The sequence below is a fragment of the Zootoca vivipara genome, chromosome 14 (genome assembly GCF_963506605.1).
Source record: "Zootoca vivipara chromosome 14, rZooViv1.1, whole genome shotgun sequence".
In the NCBI taxonomy this organism is placed as follows: Eukaryota; Metazoa; Chordata; class Lepidosauria; order Squamata; family Lacertidae; genus Zootoca; species Zootoca vivipara.
Window position 1 is genome coordinate 44365062 of NC_083289.1, and position 19998 is coordinate 44385059.

The window sequence follows — 19998 nt, forward strand, 5'->3', positions numbered from 1 at the left end:
CCACCGGCACATCTGTTTCATTTGTACAACTTGCTACACCATCTTGTTTTTCTGTGTCACTATCAGAATCTCTGTAAACATCAGAAACTTTTAACTTGAACAGTTCTGTGAAGACTACGTGGGTGGACTTTTGAAAAGAAGGTCCATAAACTAAACTTCTTTTGTCTTTAGCTTTAAAAAAATGGTTGGACTGCACGTTTGGAATCTTCCTCACCAAAGTCCAGCGCTCATCTAGCATCGCCATATTTGCACTGATATCAGTAGGTGTTAAAAGGACAAACTTCACTCTCGGTACTGCTTTTTCAGCACATTTAACAAAATCTGATGCTGAATTGATTACTACTCTCCTTTGTTTCACTGCATTCCAAACTGCTTGCTTAGTTAATCCACCAATCCCATCCACGGCACCCTTGCCGTGGGATGTAGCAAAAAAAAACCATTCCCCATCAACACCAAAGTCTTCAGGCATAAAACACAGATTGGACAGTGTGTACTTATTTTTGAACTGACCAGCACACCCATCAGAAAAGATTTTGACCTTTGTCAGTCTGTTAAATTCTTTCTTAAGTTCTTCAATTATGGCTTTTAGGCATGCATATACTGAGTATTTGTCGTGGGTTAAGTGATCCGAAACCACGGCAAAAGAACGTACTTTGCCTTGAGTCCAAGCGCAACCAGTAAATACTGTGATTTGGTTGTGGGTCCAGTGTGCACTTTGGATTTCATCTTGCGATGTTGCCAAATAGTTTTCAGCAAAATCCACTTGAAGAATCACCTCATCATCAGCTACTGTGTCCTTCATATTTTTGAAAGCTTTAGCTTGTAATCGCTTTACAAAGAAGTGCTTCTTAAATTTACTAAATTGATTTTGTAGCTCATTGACAGCTTCTTCTATGGTTCCTTTTGCTTCAAAAACCTTAGGCCGGCTAGAACAGTCATCTTTCCATTGCTTCCAGAAAATCTCAGACGACATGTTTAAGTCTTCATCAATTAGGGTGTGCAAATTAAGTACACACTTTTTGCATTCACCATTCATGCACTTTTCATTTTCCAAATCACAACAAGTAAGGCTCAAAAGATCAGAATGTGTGGAAGGAAAAAAAATGTCTTTCCTACTTATGGCTTCAATTAGGAAATTGAAATTAGCGTGGTATTTGCAAACGCAAACATTGTGTGGCATTTGAGAAGCTAAGTCAATATTTTTAGGCCTCAGTTCATAAAATTTTGATTTGCTGATTTCAACTGTTGGGTTATCAATCTTAAATAAGGCATAGGCCTCTTGGACTGTCATATTCATATGCCGCTTTTGGATTTTGATTCTTTTTCCACTTGTTGGATCTTTAATAGATTTGACATCCTTAATTCCTGGTGCCTGCCTGCTAATATCATCTGAATTATAAAACTCATGGACCTTTGCGATATTATCTTGTGAAATAATAGAACTTTTGGTGTTCTGTTTAGGGCTTTTATCAAATAGTGTTTTTGACGCTTGAGGTGAACTCTCATACACAAGCTTTCGTAACACGGCTATTCTTTTCCGTGGACTTAATGGCAACACTCTTTTAACTTTGGTAACAGCCTTTCCAAGAGATTGTGGGCATTTAAATGACCCAATCTCTGGAATAGTAGTGTCGCCAATTGGCCTAGATTCTTTTTCTTTTATCTTTTGTCTGTACTTTCTTTTGCGCTCAGTTTCTTTCCGTCTGTATTCCATAAGTGATTTTGCAGACAAATTCTTTACCAACTTCATCTTTTCTCGCCTCTTCTTATCTCTGACCCTCTCCTTTTCTTTGAAGCTTTCACATTTGTTTTTATCTTGTTTTAGTTTTTCACGCAGCTTTCTCATACGTTCTGCAGATGTAGTCTTTCCCATTTTGTGTATTGATTCAAAGGTTATATTATCTGTATTACTGTATGTATTCGCATTAGGGTAAAGTAACGGTAACTGCCTTTATGTTCCAGAAGGAACAGCTACTATTGGTTCATTCAAGCAGCTGCATTTGGCTCCTTAGTCTTATTGGTTTCCACCAAAAGGCAGCTTTGTGATTGCTTGAGATTGTTCCCTCCAAAATGTATCTCTTTCTAGCTAGTTCCCCTCTCCTCAGTCCCTCAGTCTTGTTTGCCAGAATAAAGAATTATTACATGAGGAATCTGTCTCCTGTCTGCAGAGAGCTGAAATCACTTGCTGAAATCACTAACTCAAGCTACAACAGTTAGCAACCTAATAAAATAAGCTGAAAACTGTCACGGGTGGGACAGAAAAAAATTATTAAAATTTCATGGTGTTTACATTAATTAACTGCATTTTTATTATTGATAGGTGTGTTATACTCTAATACATACTCCCACAATAAAACAAACATAACCTATAAATTAGTTTTATCACAAAATAAACTTTTGTACCTTTTGCTGTCACGGGTGGGACACTGAAACAGCATCCCATTCAATAATAAAAATAAAATAGAAATAACTTACCTATTTAAAAATTTTCAAGTCCAATGTGTAGACAAAGTTATTCACTTTAATAATATACCAACAATGACAACCACAATTTTTGTTTATCTTTAAAAAATAATGCCAACCTAAATGAACAGAATTAAGCTACACAATCAGAAAAGTGATACTGAAACTTCAAGCTCAAATTTCTCATGAAAAAAATAATTTCAAATTCTTTTTTCCTTTGGAATATTGAACTTTAATATGTTTAGTTAATGAAACTATAAGTAAAATAAGTATATTTTAAAAATAATTTTTTTCTTATCAGGCTCATTTTTCACGGAATGGCCCAGATGTCTAAAGGATGGTAGGGGTAGTTCCTGCCAAACCTCACTGGCAGGGAGTTCTAGAATGCAGGGTTTGCCTCATTAAAGGCTCAGTCCCTAGTGAAAACCAACTAAAACTCAGGTGTGTCGGGAATAGTGAGAAATAAATAATAGTAATTGGAATAAATAATAGCCTTAAAACCACAGCAACCTGAAAAGCAAGGAACCATTTCCAGGAAGAAATCCCAAGGGTCATCTAGTCCAACCCCCTGCAATGCAGGAAATGCATTATGGAGAAATTTGAGAGGGGGGGAGACACACCAAGGCACATGCTTAAGCCCTCAGATCAGCCTTCCCCAAATGTTACCCTCTGAATGTTTTCGAACTGCCACCATTGAAGGCCATGCTGCCTAGGGCTGGTGGAAGTTGCAGTCAAAAGCACCTGAAGGGAACCAGGTTGAGGAAAGCTGGAATAGGACAGTAACAATTAAAACCATCTCTCTTGAAATGCTGCAGATAGCAGGCAAAGGCAGGCTAGATAACAGCATGCTGTTCTAGTCTCAGACTGCAGCTTGGCAATAACAGGTGGTAATTTGAATGTGTCCATCTGTCCCCATCAGTATAGATGCCTGGGGACTACCGCCAATGAATTGCAAACGCCTCTATTCAGTCATTTTAAGTTGTTAACAATTCTTTTGGCAGTTAAAAACAAACGAATCTGTATTTTAATTAAGGCTTCTCTTTTGCCAGCATCCTCTAGCTGCTTCTTACAGCTAGAAACGATATCTTTGTTTCAGAGAGACTTGCAACTAATGAGAACCCCTTCAAGCTAGGCTTACTATACGTCAGGAAAATTCCTGACATGTCCTTGTTAGAGAGTGTATAAATGATGTCATGGGAGAATTTCTCCGAATCAGCAAAATGTCAGGGGAAACCCAGATTTATGGCAACGTGATGGAAAAAGCAGCAGAAACAGTTCCAAAAGCTTAAAATCACTATTGGGGAGGGGAGGTTTCCTCAAAAAAGCTCAACAAATTTGCGGGTGTCAGGAAATTTACTTTTTGAAATATAACAACCCTAAGCTTCAGCTTCTTCTAGTTTAGAATGAGCTGGTAGGTTTTTGTTTTTTTAATTGCTGTTGAAAATTATGAGTAAGGATGAATGAATGCACACATCAAAAGAAGTTTCATTGGAATTATCAATAATAATAATAATAATAATAATAATAGAAGTAAATATGGAATAAAAAGAGCAGCAGTAATGAGAGATTTTTTGCATACTCCAAGATCTGGAGCCTTTTGTAGAGAAACATTCAAACAGTGTGGACAGAGCAGCAACAGCAGAATAGAATGAAAACAAAACCAAACAGCCGGGGGGGGGGGGTTAAAGCAAAGAACAGCATGTAACTGAAATATTCGTGCAGAATCACCAGTTTGCTCTGGATACTGGTTTTAGTGGTCACAGAGGATTTATTTACAACAGCATTTCTCTAATTAGGGAGGAAAAAGAATTAAAAAGTCAGGGTGAAATATTACTCCAAGAAAAAGTGAGTGCATTAATATGCATATGATATGTAAGGACCAAACCACAGCAGTCAGCTATTGCCTGAAGATATTTTCTGTTTTATTTACCCGTGCAGAGCTGCCCAAACTGTCTTCATCAGGTTCATGTCTTCGGTTGCAATTGGAATGCCCCTACACAGTGTTAAAAGAAAAGAAAGGTGCAGAATATAACTCAGATTTTGCTAAGAACCTTTGCAACATTAGGAAACAATTGCCTTTCCCAAGATTTTGGAGTGATGCATTCATTTCAATATGAGTAAAGTTAATTATTTCAAATAGTGAAGCAGAAAATGAATAAAAAATGATGTTAGTTCTCATCAGTGCTGTTTTTTCAGGGGGTCCTCAGGGGTACAAAGTACTGGCACCTCTTTTTTGTTGTTAACAAGTGGGGCACTTGCTGTAAGAACTTTACGGTACCGACCTATTTTTCTAGGGAAAAAGCACTGGTTCTTATAACAATAGCTGGAAGAGACATGCAGTGTGTCCCTTCCTACCTCACCTGGGGTGACTAGCAGTTGCCCATAGCAGAAAAGTGCAGGTGAACCTGCCCCCTCCTTTTTGGCACACTCATCCTGTCCTCTCTCCTCTCATGTTAAAGAGAGAGATGGACAGAGGAGACAGGCACCTGTCACAACATGGCGTTTCTTTCATTCACACTATGCATTTAAACACACTTGACTTCCCACAAAGAATCAGGTCACTCTTTCCAGACCTACAAGTCACAGTTGCCCTTAAACTGCAGCTTGATACCCTCCAGGTGGCTGCTGTGAGCTTCTGCTCACAGTTCAAAATTCACAGAATGAAAAACAAGCAGAAAATTATATAAGGTTTATATAATACAAAACAGGATGAGGAGCAAGGGGGAGGCTAATTATTAACTCTGGAGGGGAAAGGCGTTACTTTTTCTCGGTGATCTATGTCTTCTTGTTCACTCCTCTTTTCGCTGGGGTATCCACTGTCACCTCCATTTTCAGAGTCCTAAGGAGAAATAACAGGATACAACGCCTGTACTTTCTCTGAACTTTCAATGTGCAAAGGCAGGTCGAATACCCCTGCTTTATAAATTCAGCTATTTCCAGGACGGTCATATGGCAGTTTTGCACCTTGTTTTCTCAACACAACAAACTGGACATGAAAAGATTATTCCTAACTAGCTCACGGAACTAGCGGCACAATGATGGAAAATCAAGATGACTGGGAAAGAGAGAGAAAGAGAGAAAAGAGAAAGAGAGAAAGAGAGAAAGAGAGAAAGAGAGAGAGAGAGAGAGAGAGAGAGAGAGAGAGAGAGAGAGAGAGAACGTGTGTAGAAGCAGCAGCAGGTAATAAAGATCCCAGCTTGTCTATACTATAGATTGCTAAGTCTATACTGAAATAAATGCCCACCAGAGGTATGATGTTTGCTCTGGAGCAGGGATGCAAGACGGCATTATTTTCCATTCCACACTATATTCGCTCCATGCAACAGTTTCCATTCCATTCCATTCCATTAGGTTAGCCTCACTGTTTGTTGTGGCAAAATTATGTAACTTTCATAATTTATGTAATTATGTTATACCACCCCATTCATTTCAGCGCAAAGGAAACCCAATGCAAGGGAGGCATAATCAATTAATATCATTTGCAGACTGAAAGCAACGGCAGCAGCAAATACCGATCAAATTCACCAGATTTGATTTCCTTTCTGGACATGAGCTAAATATGCAAACACCAGCAATTTCCACTCTTTTTCCTGAAAGTCTTCAACACCTTTCTCCTTTCTGACTAGGATAGTTTTGCGGCATTTTACAATTGCATGGAATGAGAGTGAAGATCTTACATTAAATTTTTGTTTTTGTTATGTTTTGAAACAGCAATCACCCACAGAAAACGAAACGAAACGAATAAAATAAAAATAAAAATAAAGAGCTCATAGTCCCTCTGCATGGAATGTTGGGCTCAAACTGAACATGGCAACCAACACCCATGTTAATTACATGAGAACTGATGTAATCACATTGAAAAGGGGTCACCACTGTGGGGCTTGTGAGTTCACATGTGTTCTCCAAGGTTGTCCCTAGGTCATGCCGGCTCCTACCTGCCTCTACCTCGCTGAATTCAGGATTATAAAGATTTAATCTTGCCTCACCAGCTGCATCTTCAGGAAGATATTTCTACCCACCCCCCACCCTCTGGCAGTAGATTAGGATTGCGGGGAGAGTAGCAAAAACACTTTTTCAAGCATAAATGGTGGTGGCCAGGGTGGGAGATGAGCCTGCATGTGTGTGCACTTGGGGAGGGGGGGGGGGCGACGACAAAATGAAAGGTGAGAAGAGGGTACTGCACTCCTCAGGTGCATGCCTCTTTGCTTTTAAAATCAGATTCCTATCTCACTCTGTGCAGCTGGGGCAGCTCTTAAGAACATCAGGTCAAAAGCCTATCTAGACCAGCATCCTGTTCTCATAGAGGCCCACAAGGTGCCTGTGTGACGTTCCACACTGAAACACACACACACACTCAATCACATCTACTTTGGCACTTACTCGTTGATTGTCAAGGCCATCATGAACCAAGTTATCCACTTCATTGAATACCGGCCAGTCTAGGGGGCAAAATGTTACGCAATGATTAACTCAATGGCAATAGTCTTGATTCACAAAACACTTCAGGGCCAGAACAACTAGACCTAAAACAGGACCACGGTACAACTGATTGGAAAATCACTGATGGAAAACGGGGTGTGCACAAAACCTGTTTAGGCTCAAATTAAACTCCCCACCGAAAGGAGCAGTCATTGGTGGTTCCCCCCCCCCATTCAGTGTTCTAGTAAGGCTACCAGGGATCTGGTGCAGGGGGGGAAAGGTGACAACCCCCATAGGCACATGGAGGGGAGCCATCTTTTTCTCCATACACTTCCCCTGTGCTTTAAAAATAAATTTTTAGAATTTATTTACCACCATTTGTCAAAAGACCACAGAGCAGAGCCCATTCACACTTCTGCTTGTCCCATGCCTAGAAAGCAGAGAGCTGAGAGATTCTGTCTTTGCCCCGCTGCTCGCCCTCAGAAAATCTACTATTTTATGTGGGAAACCTGATTGCCGTTTATTCCGATTCAGCACTAAATTGTGGGTTTTCGCAGGGAAAAGCAGCAGGGCAAACTGAAGTGTGGAAGAGCTTGCAGTTTACAACACAGAACACAACAAAGTTACATGAATACAATTAGAACAGTTGGAAATACATAATAAAATACAAATTAAAAAGTAAAGGGAGAGAAAATCAGCAGCAGGGTGTCTATAAAAAAAAAGATTCCTGAATTGCAGGTTTGGACTAGATGGCCCTTGTGGTCCCTTCAAACTCTACAGTTCTATGATTCTATGAAATATAGAACCTTCCCTTTATTTAAGATATATGGTGGCTTCCTGGGAGCATTAAAAAAGATTGTTTTACCATGTAAATACACTGAAGCTACCAGCTGTAAAATGTTTTGAAAATAAAGGAGGCACAGCTTATACGTATATCAGTTGTGTTTTTGCAACCCATGGATGTATCGGTTCATAGAATATAGGGGGGAAATCTACATGCGTTTCATAGAATCATAGAGTTGGAAGAGACCACAAGGGCCGTCCAGTCCAACCCCCTGCCAAGCAGGAAACACCATCAAAGCATTCCTGACATATGCTTGTCAAGCCTCTGCTTAAAGACCTCCAAAGAAGAAGACTCCACCACACTCCTTGGCAGCAAATTCCACTGTTGAACAGCTCTTACTGTTAGGAAGTTCTTCCTAAGGTTTAGGTGGAATCTTCTTTCTTGTAGTATGAATCCATTGCTCCGTGTCCGCTTCTCTGGAGCAGCAGAAAACAACCTTTCACCCTCTTCTATATGACATCCTTTTATATACTTGAACATGGCTATCATATCACCCCTTAACCTTCTCTAACCTTTATAATGCTCCCAGGAAGCCTCCATATATCTGATCCGTGCATGGTCTGGGTTTGGCCAAAATGGACGGGCTCATCCCTAAATGCAGAGTGAGCCAGAAACCTCTGACAACCCTATACGCCACTTACTAAGATGTTCAGTTTTGTGGCTGTGGGGCGTCGCTGATGAAGGTGAAGAGGGCAACGAGTCGAATGCCACATCACTCATGCTCTCATCTCCAGAGGTTTCGGACAAACGGAAAAGCAGAGGAGGCCGGCTGCCAGAGACGGTTCTAACACGGCTGCTGCCACATTTTTCTTCTGTGCCTCGCAGAACGGTCTTAGCATTTTCCTTGGCAAAACAAAACAAAACAAAAAAACTCCACATGAAGTGCCTCGAATTACCAGGTTCCCGTTTTCTCTTCACAACATTTGAAGAGACAAACCCTGATCCAGTGACACGTTCCAGGCATGGCAGGCCCGATGCAACCTTTTCCAACCTGGTGCCCTCTAGGTATTGCGGGCTACAACTCCCATCAGCCCCAGCCAGCATGGGAAATGCTGCTGTTATGCAGTCATAAAGAGCTGCCCTGTCTTCACCAACCGTTTCAAGGGAAGGTGTAGACTGGGGACAATGAAGGAAAATATCTGAAACAGACCCAGGGCCCAAACTAGACTCGATGCGTCACATCCACACAATATACTTAAAACACATGGCTCCCCCCCTCAAAGAATCCTGGGAACTGTAGTTCCTTCCCCACAGAGCTAGCATTCCCAGCACCTTTAACAAACTACAGTGTTTGGGATTATTTTGGGAAAGCCACGTACTGCATGGATGTGTCCTTATTTATGCAATTAGAAATTGTGAGAATGGGTTTTAAAAAAAGCAAGTACAGTGGTACCTCTACTTACGAATAACTCTACTCACGAATGTTTCTACTTACGAACGGAGCTCCGTCCGCCATCTTGGATGCGGTTTAGATAGGATTTTTTTCTACTTACAAATTTTTAGATAGGGTTGCTTCGACTTACGAATTTTTTCTCCCAATGCATTCCTATGGGATTCGACTTACAATTTTTTTCCGACTTACGGATGTGCGTTCGGAACGCATTGAATTTGTAAGTAGAGGTACCACTGTAGCGAGTTCTGTGCCTGGAGTAAGAGGAATTTTACCCCTTAAGGACAAAGGGGTAAAATTGTCCCAATCTCAATTGGATGCTACCAGTATATGCTTTGGAAGAAAGACCCCACTGGTGGAAATGAGCTTTCCTTCCAATGCGAACAGCCGATCCAGGACCATGGCAGAGGCAGAGGGGGGGAACAAAACTGCTTCCTGAATAACCAGAGGCATCTTTTTAATTTATACGCTCCATTTCCAGCCCAAATGGAACAGCAGTGATTAGATGCTGCTTAGCTGTCTAGATCTAGAAGCAGGCCTGGATATAATAGCAAAATGGGTCACAGTTTAGTGGTTAAAAGGGAGCACTTACAAGCAATTTATTACTTCGAAATAAGGCATCTTTCTCTTTGGTGGAGAGGTCAAAAGGTGTCAGTCCCATGCTTTTGCAAATCTTGTTGCAGGAATGAGAATGAAAGAACAAGGCCATCCCTCGCACACCTGAGGATATCAAAAGAAGAATTTCAGTATGCAAAGTTCAAATCTTCCCCCCGAAATTGTGCAGAAACACAGGCATCTCTCACTGTTGTCAAAACACCTTGGGAGTTTAAAATGTTGCACATGAACAATGGCATGTTTAAACAGGGTTATGGAATTTTATTTCAAGGGAAATAAGCCACAAGGAGCCACATTATTAGGGCTCCTTGACCAATGGCTGCAACGTAAGGGGCAGTTTGCCTCAGCCTCGGCCCCAAAGCCCTTCGGCGCTTGGGGGTTGGACTAGATGACCCTCAGGGTCCCTTCCAAATCTGCAATTCCATGATTCTATGAATCGCTTCACTAGCGAACTACCAAGGCTACAAAAACGACAGGCCAGGTTTTACCTAGGTTGCCATCGCCAAAGTCTGTGCCACCCTCTGTGTGGATCTGAGGGTCTGTGTAAAGATCTCCGACTCCTTGGATGTCAACGACAATCAGCTGGTGTCCCGAGCGTTCGAACGTGAAATGGCTAAAAGCCTGCAGGAAATTGTAAGCTTAGCAACATAGGAAGCTGCCTTATACCTAGTCAGACCAACTGGCCCATTTAGTTCAGCATTGTCTACCCCAGCTGTTCCCAAGGTTCCTGCTCACCCCGCCCCAACTGTCGACCACTTGAGAGTTGCGGAGGTTCTTGATGGACCACTTACTGATTTTCTGCCTGTCTGCAGCAATTGCAATGCTCTGTGCTAGATGCCATATGATTTGCAATTGCATTTTCATTGCTTCGTTTATTTCTCATGCATTGCATTTTACTGTGTTCCAATTTGGATTCTGCAGAATGCAAATTGAAATACAGTAAGATGCAATGCAGGCAACAGAAGAAGCAATAAAAATGCAATTGGAAGCTATTAGGAATATTTCAAGGGATGGGTGCGCTGTCTCCCGTCTTCAGCCACAAATTGACAGACGTGCCGTGAACCACCTGAATGAAGCTTGTCTGTGGACCTCAGTTTGGGAACACCTAATCTATGCTGAATAGAGTGGCTCTGCAGGGATTAAAATAAGCGTCTCTCCCAGTGCTATTGGGAGATGCTGGGGATTGAATCATGCAGAGCAGGTGCTCCACCCCTGAGCTACAGCTCTTGCCGCAAATAAATATGGAACTAGAAGGGGAATCCTCTACCCGGGAAGCTGTACGCACAAGCAAGCAACCTACAGAGGCTTGACCACGCAAAAATGAGAGGCCACAGCCTCTAACTGCTTCCCAAATAAAGGCTTGGCCACACAGTTTCCAACTTTTCAGAAGCTACCAAGGTACGAGTATAACACCTCGACCGGCTCCAAGACAACTTAAGGCAGAAGACGGAGCTCCTGCCTTCATTAAGCAGGTACCCAGGTATTCCAATTTTCCTAACTAAAATGTAATGGAACCTTGAAAGCTCGAACCATAAAAGCTTAAGGGGTATTAGATTGGCAAGCTAGAATAACTCAGCAAAAAAGCATTACAAGGGCAGCAGTATCACAGAGCCCCATATAACAGGCATATCAAGCACCAGGGAGTGTTCATGTACAGATAGTCTCCAATTCAGAGACAGGAAGTCAAAGCAGGGATAGCCCTAAAAGTGTGAGCACCATAAAAGTGTGAGCACCATCTGCGCTGCAGTACCAGCTTGCCGGAACACTCAGTTAGGTGACCTCAATGGGACCAATCCCTGTCCTCTGGTCCCTGTAAAGCCCTGATCTCAGAGCCTGGTCCTCAGCCCTGTCTTCTTTTTTGAGGACACAGTCTAAGCTGCTGCTCGACTTTTCCAATCACTGCCTCGAATCTTGACCCCCTGCCTGGACGCTTGGGGCCAGGCATCTGCTTCTGATGTCAGCCAGCTCAGGCCGAAAAGGCCCACAGCTAGCCCACTAAAACTAATCCAGTTACCAAGAAAGTCTCACCTGCGGGGTGAGGCGGATGTTGTCGTCTCGCACAAATCCTGAGTTTGAGTTGTACTTGATGTATTTGCCCTCGATGTAATGTTCCAGGTGGAACAGAGGCTTGCCAACTCTGTTCTTCATTTCAATGATACAGGTCTGGACTATGTCCACCTGAGAAAGAAAGCAAGGAAGTTTTGAAGAAACAGTGAGCCCCCCCCCCAAAAAAATTGCGTCAAATGGTAAACTCTGGCCAAAAAAGGAGGCTATAAAGGAACACGGGCTGCAGCATACACACCATATTTCCAAAGTATATTCAAAGCACACTCCCCCCCCAAAAAAAAAAGAATTGTAGGAACTGAAGTTTGTTGTGGGTATTGGGAACTGTAGTTCTGTGAGGGGTAAACTTGCTATTATTATTGTAATATATTTCTTTATAGCCTGCCTTTTCCCCTGATTGGACTTACAGTTCCCAGGATAAATGTATGCAGGTAAATGCTGAGGATCAGTGGAAGACAAATCACAGCAAGTTCCACTGAATGCTTTTTTGGAATTCAACTTACATTAAGCTGTCAGTGAAATGGTCATGGATGTACAGTATTCGTTGTAATTAACCAGCATTAACATTAATGGGGTTTGCATGGCTATGTTGCTTCGGGAACTCAATGAACCGTTTGGCTCCCCTGAGTGGTGGGGATGGGGGTGGTTTTTTTTGCTCACTGACTTGGAACAAAGTACCTGCTTGGGGGGCTTGTGCCGGTTATACTCTTCTCCCCACAGCTTGGCCTCCATTTGGAGTCGCACGTCCTCAAAGTAGACATCCCTGTTGACGGTTTCTATGTATCTCTTGGCAACATAGTTAAAGGCACCTTTCCAGTTATGAGTGTGTAAAAAATTAGATAACTTTTTCCTGCAAGACCAAAGACCAAGAGAGGACAAGGAATAGGGGGGAAGGGGAAATGAACTTAATGCTCTTTGAAAACATGATAGCTTGGGAGCCAGGATAATTTCTGCAATAAGGTGACATTCTTATATTTGTTGGGTTCTCACCCCATAGCCTGTAGGGCATGAATGGGAAATCTCAGGTCTAGGGCCAAATGTGGTCCCACATCTCTCTCTCTGGCCCTGATTGTTTTCTTTTCATCACTTTTAGGCTCAATCTCCCATCCTGCAAAATACAGTCGAAGAAAATTTGTAAGCAGAGATACACTTACGTTCTGAAGCATTCCCGCATTGCTCCACGGCCAAAAGGCTGAAAACCAATATAAATATGATCAATCATTACTCATCCGAAGGTTATTTGTATTTGAAAAATTCTGCCTGTACATCCCCCCTACTCCCCCCCCCAACTGAAATGAAATCCTACGAACTGCAGGCCTCCTTTTGAGAATGCAGAGAACTGTCACAACAGCTAAAGCATCTGTACTGGAAATACCGGTACACTCTCCAAGTCCATGTTTTCCTTATATGTGTATTCAAATATTTATATCCTGATTCCTGCTCTTCTAGTGCACTCATATTACTCAGAGCAGCTGTTTGCAACAGTAAAGAACAGCCCAGCCCTTAATGAAAGAGCAATATAAAAATCAAACGTTGTGAAAACAGGCTCATCAAGCAAAAACAAAACAAAACCCTGAACTAGGTTACTTTACTGTATTTTAAATTTACTGGGAGGGCAAGAAAGAGCTAAAGTGGGAGTTAATGGCTTCTTTTCACAGCATTCTGTAATATGTAGACAGCGCCTTTTATCTTAAGCATAAGTTAAGCCCTAGAAGGAGTACACTTATTTTTTATCTTAGCTCACAAGCAGAAGCTCTGTAATTGCTTTGGAGGTTGAGCTGCAGGCTAGAACTGGTGGGAAGGAAGCAGTGAGTGTCCCCCATCCAATTATTCCCAGCAAGTACTGTATCCCCTTCAAGATGCTATTAATTCCCAGGTGCTATTAATTCACTTTCTCCCTTAACTGGGCTCTGAGATGGGAAGGTGATCTGAGAGGGGAAAAAATCATTGGAAGGCATTTATTTGCATGAGAAAATTAGCCGGTGTGGGAAGGGTTAAGCATCCCAGTCAAAACAGGTAATGTGCGGGTTCACTCCAAGCAATGAAGGTCTAGAGGGAACTTGCAGGCCAAGTACTGAGACTTGGAAATAGACTCAGCAGGTGAGAGGCAGGAGACTACAGTACTGCCCTCCCCGGCCAAAAAGGGGCAAACTCCCTGTTGCATATAAATGTGTGTATCAATACCCAGAGTTATTTCCAGAATGGAGCAGTCTGAAGCAACAACAGGCTCTGTACAAACTCCCATTTATTTATTAGATTTATTCCACACTTTTCCTTCAAGGAGCTCAAAGCAGTGTACACATTTCTCCTCCTTCCCATGTCATCATCACAACAACAACAACAACAACCCTGTAAGGTAGGTTAGGCTAAGAGATAATGACTGGCCCAAGCTCCATATGGCCAAGAGGGAATTTGAACCTGCGTCTCACTGATCCTAGTCCAACACTTTAACCATTACACAACACTGTGGCGATTAAATGGCTAGAAAAGGAATAGGGGAAGACTCAGGTGTGTGTCTTCGCTCAGCCTCAATGCTCACCAGGTAACCTTGGGCCAATCACTAACTCTTAGCCTAATCTAACCTTGCAGGGCTGTTTTGAGGATAAAGCAGGGGGGGGTAATAGATATCCTGGAAGAAGAGCAGGACTTTTAGAATGCCATAAACAAATAAACTCGCTGACAATCCCCCACTGTCGTGGGGCTGCCTGCCTCCATTAAGGTAGGTGGGACTGGGACCGGAAGCCAAGAATTTGCAGAGTTCTCACCTGTGAAGCCATTTTGATCAGAACCTCATCCTCGACCCACTCTCCAGTAACAGCATTGTATCTGCCAAGTAAGTAAGAAACAACACGGGTCTGATAGTTAAAAATCACCAAGGAAGAAAAAGAAACTATTATTTGTTTTAACCACACTGCCAGGCTTTAAATGGGGAGGGTCTGCTTTTCAGTTTTGAATTTCCCACAGTGCCCCAGTGTGATGCTACATCAGGGGCATTGTGGGAAATTAAGAACACAAGAAGTGCCCTTATGGGTCAGATTGATGGCTGGCAGAATCCAGTAGCCTACTTTCTACAGTGTCCAACCAGACCCTTCTTGGGAAACCCACAGATAGTGGAAGAGAAATGTCCCTGCTGTTGTCTCACGTCTCCCAAACAAACCTGACTGGAAGGTCTGGGGGAGAGAGAAAAATGCTAAAGACATGAGTCAGTAGAGCCTGGAGTCCTAGCAATTCCCTGAGAGTACTGTCTGCTGGCGGCTGGCCTGCTAGTGTGAATAAGCAGAGAGCAGTACAGAAACAAAGAGGGACAAATGAAAATGGGATTAAGTATACAAGGGGCAAATCATTCAGCCACACGCCACTGTTTTAAGGGCAGGAGCAGCCATTTTTCCTTGGCAGGCTGCCTAGCAAAATTGCTATTTCACTTTCTACCAAGTCATTTGCCCTATCGGGATATTGTCTGTGTACCCCACCCAAGGGAGTTATGCATTTGTACGTATTATTATATCCATATATACTTTGTAAGATAACCTTCTGGAGGTAGGGGTCAAAGTAGAAGTAATAACGAATTGTTTGCTGTTTGTTTGTTTATTACGATACACTTACGCTATATTTCAAGATAAAAAACAAGCCCTTTCAAGGAGCCTCACAGAAACAACATTAAGCAATTTAAACACACACATACACAACATTAAAAATGAAAAACATCAGTTTTTAAAATGTGTCAGAGAAATATATGTGATCATCATTTGAGGCCCTTCTCCATGTTCCCCATTCAAAGGAGATTTATAGGTGGCAACACAAGAGCGGGCTTTTCGGTGGTGGCTCCCTGCTTGTGGAATGCCACGCACACACACACACACACGGGAGGCTTGCCTGGAACCCTCTTTTTACATTTTACCCAGGTTTCCACCCCCTTGTTTGCAGCAAGGGAAACATTTTGTTTGCAGCATTTGTAAGTATTTGTGGCCTCTTTGGTTGGAACAGAATAAAATAAACAGACGTGTTTGTTAGATTTTTGTTGATTCTGTTTATTATAATTTGTTTTAGTATTCCTGTTGTGTTTGTAAATCACTTTGACTCATTTTTTACGAGTAAATCAGCTAATAAATATATATAACAACTCTGAAGGGAAGAATGCAATTCGGGTTTCCTCTCAGTGAAATAAAATTCAATGGACAGGAGCTGAGAGAGAAAACCATACAGTGGTACCTCTACTTACGAATAACTCTACTTACGAATGTTTCTGCTTACGAATGGAGCTCCGTCCGCCATCTTGGATGCAGTTTAGATTGGATTTTTTTCTACTTACGATTTTTAGATAGGGTTGCTTCGACTTACGAATTTTTCCTCCCAATACATTCCTATGGGATTCGACTTACAATTTTTTTCGACTTACGAATGTGCATTCGGAACACATTAAATTCGTAAGTATGGGTACCACTGTACAGTATTTGGAAATACAAACCACTGCCCACTTTCAACACCCTTAATCACTGTTTGGTTGAACAAGAAACAACCCCCACCTCACGCTGACCGTGAAGGGCAGAATAACACCCTTGCTTTAGTTGTGTGATTGTTTTCACTGCGGGTTTTCCTTTATCACGAAAACAAAACAGAGGCTGGTCGCTTCATGTTCAGCTGAAACAGCAATGTTGCCAGAGACAGATAGCCATCATCTGCATAACTTTGGCACCAGCTAAGGAGAAATACTGTCTCTTTCTGTCCTTAAAACTTCTGCAGAGCCACATGTGACTGTGCATAAGGGTTTTGGGAGGGGCGTGCACTGCACAATACTTGAAATAGTTTTTTCTTTCCCTTGTAAGTACAAGAATGTGGATTATTTTTTCCTTTAAAGGATCAGCACAGCAAACAGCATCAGACATGCTGAAACCAGGCCTCTGTGAGCACATTTAAAGCACATTCCCACCCCCTTAAGAATCCTGGAAACTCTGGTTTGTTAAGGGAGCTGAGAACTGTAGCTCTGTGAAGGGTAAAAACTATAGTTTCTAGGATTTGGGTGTGTGCGCGTGCTTTAAATTAGCTTTTAAATGTATGGTGTGGAACCAGCCACAATCTGGCTTATGTGCAGTTCTGTACATGTGGATTCATGTGTTGCTTCCACATGCTATGCAACACACATAAAGCACATGTGAAATTGGAGGAACTGGTCTGTGTTATTAACTTGTGAATTGCCTTTCATGTGAGTCTCAAGGAGATGTATGAACATACCACAAATTTATTATTATTAACATTTATATACCGCCCTATACCCACGGGTCGCAGGGAGGTTCACAGGATAAAATCACAATATAAAAACACAAACCATATAATCAAAATAAAAACAAGAACAACCCAATAACACCCCCCCTCAAATAATCAGAGAGGGAAAATAGAATTTAAAACACACATGCACAATATTTGTAATAAAACATATAAAAATAAGCACCCATCATGTATCGTCAAGGAGTAGATTAAAAGATCAATTTAACTGTCTTTCAGACCAAAGCATTTTAGCCATTGTCCCGCCCCCCCCCCGCCATTGCAACCATTCATAGAAGCTGCTTGATCTTGTGAAGGCCTCCATGAAGGAGCACTAGGAGGCAATTTTCTATTATTCCCCCTTCCTTCCGCAGCCCTTGCCCCCATTCCCAAATCTGATCCAAGAGCTGGGGAAACTCTCGGGACAGCATTTGGTGGGGGCAGAAAGTAGTTTAAAATACAGTATGAAACAATGGAAGTTTGAAAAACAGTGGATACTTTTTCATCCAGCTGGAAAACTTTGTCGAAACAAAAGTGTATTCATGTGGTTATAATATTTTATGGAGGAATTACAGATTTCCATAGAGCTCCATGACTGGTTTTCCTGAGGTTTTTGTTTATAATGGAAAGGCGGAAGGGGGTTTCAGATTAAGCAAAGGACTGACTTGAACTGGGAAGAAGGGTGTGTCCAACACTTTCCTTAAAGTCGTGCAGGAGACCATTTATCAGCCAATGTATTTCAAATATTATCTGTCTTTTTCTGCAGAGACTGCGATTCATTATCTTTTTTAATAGGAAGAGAGAGCTATAATAACTGAAATATGTTGGGCAACAATCTATTTCTGACAGTTTTATTCCACCCTTCCTCATGTAATCCTGCCATAAAATGCTTAGTTGCACTCATTTCACAACCAGCAAATGCACACTTCAGATGTGCATTATGTACAGTATGTTCCAATGAGCTTGTCTGCCCAGCAGGAACACACACAAGTCAGAGGTCAGTTCTTCTCTGAGCACGCCTGCACTGGTCCTTTTTAAAAGATTTACATTCTGGCTGTGCGTAACAGAGAAGCACGCACACCCGAGAGAAAGCAAACACTATTTTAAGAACGGCACAGCGCGTTACCAAGAGGCCCAACTATTTATAGCTTTGCATAAAAACACGTTGGAAGGATTTTCTTCCTTACAAAGATTTAATTCCTAAGACAACAGCAACGAGCTCACAACTGTAGCTTGGGACAAAGAAGAAAAAGATAAGATTTGGAGAATCAAAAATCAGGATACGTGCAAGACATGTTTACAAGGGGTGAGGCAGGGGGCAGTAATGGACAAGCCGCACGGACTCTGGATAACCAGCTTAACCCTGTTTCAGATAAAGGTTGCCTAATTTGTTGGTAGGTATTTATTTTAAAAACCTGCAATGGAAGTTACCGTAATAATAAAATGTGAAATAGAACAGAACACCCGCAAGCAAGAACCTATCAGGGCATACAGACAAGAGCCATAAACACAACAACTAATTAAAAGGAGTAATGTGGTTATTGCCCATTTTGTTTAACCTAATTGCACATCAATCAGCGGCAAGCCTCCTAACATCTTCCTGATCAAATATTTTTTCTCCTAGGGTGCTGCTAAAAAGTCCATACTCACGGGGAGAGAGATATTAATATTTGCCTCTGCTTCAAGATACTTCCACTTGTTTTCACATGGACTATTTAGAAAAAGAAACAAACCCCTTTGACACATAGCCCTGCCCTGCCAGTGCCGGCTCAGCCGTTGGGCAGGGTGAGGTCACTGCCTGAGGCTGCACGCCTGCAGGTCTCCAGCCTGGCCTGCCACCTCTGCCATCAGCAGAGAAGTGCTGCCGCAATCGGCACCGATTTTGGGCATCATCGTGCCTATTGTGGCGAGATCTTGCCCGGAAAAATCGCACAAGATTTTGTAGAGCACAAAAAAAAAAAATTGCATGCGATTTGGGGCGAGATCTCACCCAAAATAGGCAAGATCTTGTATGTAATCTGTGCCACCATTGGTGGATGTAGTAGGGCACGTAACGGCAGCAGGAGCAGGTAGGTAGTGGCAAGAGCAGTGGCTGCTGCAGCAGCACTTCCTGTTTCACCTTATGTGGCAAAATAAGATGTGGCATCCCTCTCCCCCCTGCCCAAGCCCAGAGGGCACACATGCAACATCAGTACTAGAAGCAGAAGTGCCAACAAACCTGTAACGTGTTGCGTTTTCTGTTTCAATGTCCTCCAGATGAAATTCCGCCCACGGGTCAGGCATGTGCTTGGCTTTCTCAATGGCATGCTTCCAAGCTTGCTGCAGAAGTTGGAAAGTGTTGAGTTATTCACAAAGGGCCATCAGAGATAATGCACAATCACTGATCTCCCATCGTACTTCTGGACCTCAATCTTGCAAAGGGAAGCACACAGGGAGAGCCCTGAAAACTGTGCAGGATTAAGGATATCTGTCTGCGGACACATGTCTCGTGGGCCTCTACGTTTCACTATTTCACTATTACAGCGGTACCTCGACTTACGAACAACTCGACAACCGACTTTTTCGACTTACGAATGGGGCAAATGGCCGCACGCTTACGAATTTCTCAACAACCGAACGGAAACCGCAGCGGTTTTAGATAGGGTTTTTTCGACTTATGAATTTTTAGATGGGGTTGCTTCGACTTACAAATTTTTCCGTTTACAATGCATTCCTATGGGAAATCGCGTTTCCAATGGCGCTTTTCGACTTACGGATTTTTCGACCTACGAAGCTGCCTTTGGAACGGATTAAATTCGTAAGTCGAGCCACCACTGTAATATACTTCTTCTTAATTGTATTTCAGTTCAACAATTACTTTGATAAAATACATATTTTGTTATGTGCAACTGGCTTTAGATACCCCTATTAGGTCCATAAATTACCATATAGCAGGGGTGGCCAA

The 19998-nt window shown here is 42.2% G+C and overlaps 1 protein-coding gene across 6 annotated transcripts in view; it reads right to left on the reverse strand.

Moving 5' to 3' along the window:
• The window catches only part of EEF2K (eukaryotic elongation factor 2 kinase), a 45103-nt gene that overhangs the window by 8755 nt on the left and 16350 nt on the right, over positions 1–19998 (reverse strand). For all 6 annotated transcript variants that reach the window (XM_060282580.1, XM_060282576.1, XM_035132082.2 and 3 more), the window contains 11 exons: positions 19273–19373; positions 14561–14621; positions 12950–12987; positions 12474–12645; positions 11760–11909; positions 10220–10352; positions 9709–9836; positions 8368–8569; positions 6844–6902; positions 5225–5302; positions 4394–4456 (listed from right to left, as the gene is read on the reverse strand). In XM_060282580.1, coding sequence (XP_060138563.1) covers positions 4394–4456; positions 5225–5302; positions 6844–6902; positions 8368–8569; positions 9709–9836; positions 10220–10352; positions 11760–11909; positions 12474–12645; positions 12950–12987; positions 14561–14621; positions 19273–19373 — 1185 coding nt within the window. The remainder of the gene's footprint in view (positions 1–4393; positions 4457–5224; positions 5303–6843; positions 6903–8367; positions 8570–9708; positions 9837–10219; positions 10353–11759; positions 11910–12473; positions 12646–12949; positions 12988–14560; positions 14622–19272; positions 19374–19998) is intronic.